Source organism: Tarenaya hassleriana, unplaced genomic scaffold (genome assembly GCF_000463585.1).
Source record: "Tarenaya hassleriana unplaced genomic scaffold, ASM46358v1 Cleome53, whole genome shotgun sequence".
Taxonomy (NCBI): Eukaryota; Viridiplantae; Streptophyta; class Magnoliopsida; order Brassicales; family Cleomaceae; genus Tarenaya; species Tarenaya hassleriana.
The window spans coordinates 565,301-570,666 of NW_010967966.1; the positions used below are offsets into that span (position 1 = coordinate 565,301).

The window sequence follows — 5,366 nt, forward strand, 5'->3', positions numbered from 1 at the left end:
AACTGTCGACAGTGGCTGCGGAGGCATGATGATTGTGATGGCGGTGAACACGCCTGAAGAACGGGGAGCCGGCGATTGTTGCGGTGGCGCGTGAGAGCACGCGTGACTCCATGACAGTTGGGCGGTGGTGATTCGAGAAAATATCTGACAGTGAGAGGAAGCGAACGAAATATGCGGTTTTCGCGTTTTTGAAGAGTAACAGTTGGGTGATCGGACGGTTAATATGCTTTTGCTATCGCCACAGGAGCAGTGATTACATGTTTCGCGGCCCAGATAATAATACTATGTCGACCGTTCGATGGAGAGTATGGGATGACATACAGTGAGGATTGCTGTGCTTAGATAAGATAACGGGCCGAGACTGGATGGCTGCGGGGCCCATCTTATCCTCGAATCATGGGTTGAGGCCGAGACTCGAGAGCGCATCCTGTCCAGTCGAGAGTCCATCTCATCATCTCCCCCGTAAAATTTTCAACCATTTTACTTTTGTATTATTTGATTTTTCCAAATAGATATATAATTGTGTAAATAGTCAACAAGAAAAAAAAATTCTCTGCTTTTTTTTTCTCTTCGTCCTTGCAATGTTTGGTCTTAAAATGATTCGACGACGTGACACAGTCATATGCCCAACTTTTATAAACTATTGGAATGAACATCTTTCAAGCATTTCAATTACTCAACACAATATCGTAAATATAACAATCTTATTTATTTATTTCAATTATCCGAGTCTTACACATGGGCGGTCAAAGCTTGAGATACCCTCTAAATCATTCAGAGACTACGATGGTCCGTGCAGCGAAGCCTCTGATAGCATGGGCGGATTTAATCGACCGCATAACTATACTCTTATAAGAGCATTTCTGAAACCTAATGAGTGACAGTGCCGGCGATTGAAATCATCTTCGGCGCTGATTCGGTTGTTTCTCTTCGCGTCACATTCTGCTTCATCAGGAGTGTACTGGCTGGTTCTTTCGGTTTGGTGGGTTTCCGTGTGGGATCAGCAGTGCAGAAAACGTCTTGGATGAAATCTCCATGTCTGGTTTCATTTGGACAACTATGAAGTTTGTGAGATTTTTTTCTCTATCGTAGTTCGTGGAGATTGAATGTGTTCCTGTTGTATGGTTGATGGACTATCCAGTTTTTCCAGAGTTGGCCTAGTGTAAATCATCGTGCATACCAAGTGTTCGATGAAATGCGTCAAAGAGACTTTAGAATATTTTCTTAGAATATCGCGCTACAATCGTGGTTCTTCGTAAATTTCTGCGCTTTTTGCTCTAGAAAGATATCTCTCCAAAAAAAAAACTGTAATGGGTAGTAAGGCAAAGATGTTCAAGTGGTCCCAAACGATCACGCCTGCTCAGGTTGTCAAACTGATGCGAGCTGAAAAGGACGTGGAGAAAGCTACTTCAATTTTCAACTCCGCAACAGCAGAATATGCAAATGGGTTTTGCCATGATCAGAGTTCTTTTGGTTATATGGTCTTAAGGTTAGTGTCTGCTAATAAATTCAGAGCTGCTGAGGATCTGGTTGAAAGAATGAAGAAGGAGAGTTGTGTCATTAACGAAGATATACTACTTTCCATATGCAGAGGGTATGGTCGTGTTCATAGGCCACTAGATTCTTTGCGGGTCTTCCACAAGATGAAGGATTTTGGTTGTAATCCCACCCAGAAGTCCTGCATTACAGTTTTTGCCATTCTCGTGGAAGAGAATCAGTTAAAGGTGGCGTTTAGGTTTTACAAGTACATGAGAGAGGTAGGCTTACAACCTACTGTTGCTTCTCTCAATGTTCTGATCAAAGCTCTCTGCAGAAATGGTGGAACAATTGATGCTGGTCTCAAGATTTTTCGTGAAATGCCTAAACGTGGATGTAACCCAGATTCCTATACTTATGGCACCCTGATTAATGGTTTGTGTCGATTTGGAAGGATAGCTGAGGCGAAGTGTTTAATTAAGGAGATGGGGGAAAAAGATTGTGCACCAAGTGTTGTTACCTATACGTCTTTGATTCATGGTTTGTGTGAATCCAAAAATGTCATGGAAGCAATGGGGTTGCTAGAAGAGATGAAATGTAAAGGCATCGAACCAAATGTTTTCACTTACAGTTCTCTGATGGATGGTCTTTGCAAAGATGGGCGTGCCTTGCAAGCCATGGAACTGTTCGAGATGATGGTGGCTAGATCCTGCAAGCCCAACATGGTAACCTATAGCACATTGATCACTGGTCTATGTAAAGAGCAGAAGCTTCAGGAGGCTACTGAGCTTCTTGATAGGATGAAGCTTCAGGGTCTGAAACCAGATGCTGGATTGTATGGAAAGACAATAAGTGGTTTCTGTGGTGTCAGCAAGTTTCGTGAGGCTGCCAACTTCCTCGATGAGATGATTCTTGGGGGAATAACGCCGAATCGTTTAACTTGGAGCATCCATGTGAGGATAAACAATGAAGTAGTACGAGGTCTGTGTACAAGTGATCCAAGTCGCGCATTTAGTTTGTATCTAAGCATGAGGACTAGGGGTATCTCGGTTGAGGCTGAGACATCAGACTCTCTGGTGAAGTGTTTGTGCAAAAAGAGAGAACTGCAGAAAGCTGTTCAAATAGTCAACGAGATGGTAACTGATGGGTGTATACCGGACAAAGGAACATGGAAATTGCTGGTAGGTCAAACATTGGAGAAAATGGTTGTGCAAGAAGCTTCAGAATCGCTCCTTAGAGAATTTGAGATCCAAGATCAAGATTTGTGAATCTGATTATTGGGGGCATGGCTCCCTCTGGTTTCCACACCAGATCAAGGTTGTTATTGTACTTGCAGTAAGAAGATTGATTAGTCAGAGACAGTAGATATAAACACAATTGATTGGAACAGTTTAATTTACATGACTGGTATCTTCAGTCAAGAGATGATCACAGAAGAATGGTAAGACACAATGATAAAGGTACATAAAAAATCATCAATCAGTTTTCAGCTTGAAAGTCGAAGAGGAATTTCCATTGCGATCAGACAGGTGCCAGATCATCAATTTGCGGAGAGAGGAAATCCGATACCATGGCGTGTGGTTGGGAATGTTGCAAATAACATACTGCAGAAGACTCCTGTGGCTACAGGCAAAGCCGTCAAAACCTCCATTGCCTCGGTTGATGGTGCTGGGAAGAAACAATTCACCACATTTTGATCAAACAGAACCACTGAACCAAACACAAGAACTGACATGATGGCATGAGTGAAATCCATACACCGCAGGCTGTAACGCTTAGAAACCTCTGGTGGGAGAGTCCCTGACCCATCAATTATCCACAAGCCACGGATTGTGGCAAACCCATAACAGACATTTCCATTCTTGTCCCTGAAGGAATCTGTGAAGCTGAGTATGAAGCAAGAAAATCCACATATTGCCACCAGAGATGCTGTCATAATCCGGCTAACCCCATCGCAGTTCCCACCGTTTGTGAAAATGGGCGATAGTAGCTGGAAAGCAAGAACCGTCCCTGTAGGCAAGAGGTTAGCCAGATGAGCAGTTGTCTGAAATGTCTGACTTATCGCCTTTTGTACCCAATTCTTTCTCTCGATCTCAGGAAGATCCCGGTCCTGCAGGAGCGGAACTCTCTGTTCATCAACCTGAGGAGCGTCAGGATTCCCGACTTCAACCTTAATCTCCATGACAAAGAGGATCACTTTTCCAGGTTTATGCCTTTTACTTATCTGTTTGTCAAGTGACAGGATTAGGACAGAGATGGGTTTTGGTTTCAATACACGAGCAGTGATCAAAGAGAAGGAATTTATTGAGTAGAGGGAAAGGGAGGGAAGGCTTGCATTGTTGTTGTGATGCCTTGCAAGTAAACCCTAATCCGGTTTTGTTTGAGGGAAAACATGTTCCTGACCCTTCTTGTAACAAAGGGATACATTGCAAATTATATTTCTTTCCAAAAAGAAAAAAGAAATGTTTGTTTTACCAATTCTATTTCTGAGGATTAGTGCTGAGTTCATCGGAAGTTTGGTACATGCAATTTAAAATGATTCATCCCTCTTTAGTTCTCATGAAACTACTTTATTTTATTATTCATCATATGCAAAAAAAAAAATAGTAAACCCGAGTTGGGATCTTATTGTGAACGAGTCATTCGGACCGTGTCAAAGAAAAGAGTAGTGTACAAGGTTGCCCAAACAATTTAAAATTAATCACTTGAAGTCCGGTTGAGTTGGTCTATTTTGACAGATTATTTCATATTGAATAAGGCGGCTTAACGATGGTGTGTTTTTGTTTTTTCAGTAGAAGTTGATAGAATTTTCTCTGCATCGTCTTATATGAAATGTCATGTAGATGTTACGTGGAGATCAAGCAAGCAAACGTCTTATTGAACTTGGAAGTTACATAGTTCGGCATACAATGTAAATATTACGTAGAGTCAATAACGATTTCTGGCTTCTATTAATTTCATTTCTTCGAGTTATTTATTCCGACGCAATCACGCAAGGCACGCATTCTTTCGGCTCCTGCGTGTCCATATGGCTTGCACGTTACCATTCACTATATAAATAAATATATATAAAGAAAAACACTGAAGATATCTATTGGGCCTTACATTCTCATCTACATTTGGACTTTCTCATTTGGGCCAATCATATTTGGGCTTTTCGGGTTTGACGTAAAATTTCCAAAACTCTATCCACGGGCCTGCTTCCGTACATTTTTTCGTGTGTATTTTTTTATTTCCTTTTTTCGATTGAATTGTGCTATTTATCGTACATTATATCAAAAATACCCTTGCTTAGTTATTTTTATTTTACTATATACCATTCTCCAACTGTGATCATGTGACCATATGATCCAAAATATAGTGTGGTCATATTTTGATTTTATTGATTATAATATTAAATTTATGGTGATTGAATTAGTTCATAAACAGTTAAGATAAAGCTTTTTTCTTATAAAAAAAATGGGGGGCAATAATTTAACAAACAGACCAATGGGGACCGTCAGTGGGCATGGGCTTCAGGTATCATAATAATATAAAAATCTTTGGGGAAATAAATAATATAAGATCTTTATATTATATGCATATGTTATTAGGGAATGCACACTATGGTGTTACTTAACATAACGATAACGTTTCTAGAGCCTCGTCTTTTTATTTTCTCTCCTAATGTAACCAAATATTTCCATTTTGGTTGGTTTTGTACCTTCAAAAAACAATAACGTATATCAGTAAAAAAAACATGTAGAGAAAAAGACTGTGTACCTGTTTACTGATAGTGAGAAAATAATATAAAAATATTAATAAAAAATGGCATTAGTGATTAGGAGTAAGTTACCCCTGCCAAAGTCATATGGGTCCTATAATATTTCGAGCTCATATATATATATATA

At 40.1% G+C, this 5,366-nt stretch overlaps 2 protein-coding genes across 2 annotated transcripts; one reads left to right on the plus strand and one right to left on the minus strand.

Moving 5' to 3' along the window:
- The first annotated feature begins 664 nt into the window (after window positions 1-664).
- LOC104798403 (pentatricopeptide repeat-containing protein At5g46100) lies at window positions 665-2,767 on the plus strand. The gene has a single exon (XM_010520472.2). The coding sequence runs from the start codon at window positions 1,311-1,313 to the stop codon at window positions 2,742-2,744; it is 1,434 nt and encodes a 477-aa protein (XP_010518774.1). The 5' UTR covers window positions 665-1,310; the 3' UTR covers window positions 2,745-2,767.
- Window positions 2,768-2,840: 73 nt separating this feature from the next.
- LOC104798405 lies at window positions 2,841-3,926 on the minus strand. Its single transcript, XM_010520473.2, has one exon. The coding sequence runs from the start codon at window positions 3,656-3,658 to the stop codon at window positions 3,017-3,019; it is 642 nt and encodes a 213-aa protein (XP_010518775.1). The 5' UTR covers window positions 3,659-3,926; the 3' UTR covers window positions 2,841-3,016.
- Window positions 3,927-5,366: the final 1,440 nt, after the last annotated feature.

Coding starts and splice junctions, on each gene's coding strand:
- LOC104798403 (XM_010520472.2), top strand. CDS start 1,311: ATGGGTAGTAAGGCAAAGATGTTCAAGTGGTCCCAAACGATCACGCCT.
- LOC104798405 (XM_010520473.2), bottom strand. CDS start 3,658: ATGGAGATTAAGGTTGAAGTCGGGAATCCTGACGCTCCTCAGGTTGAT.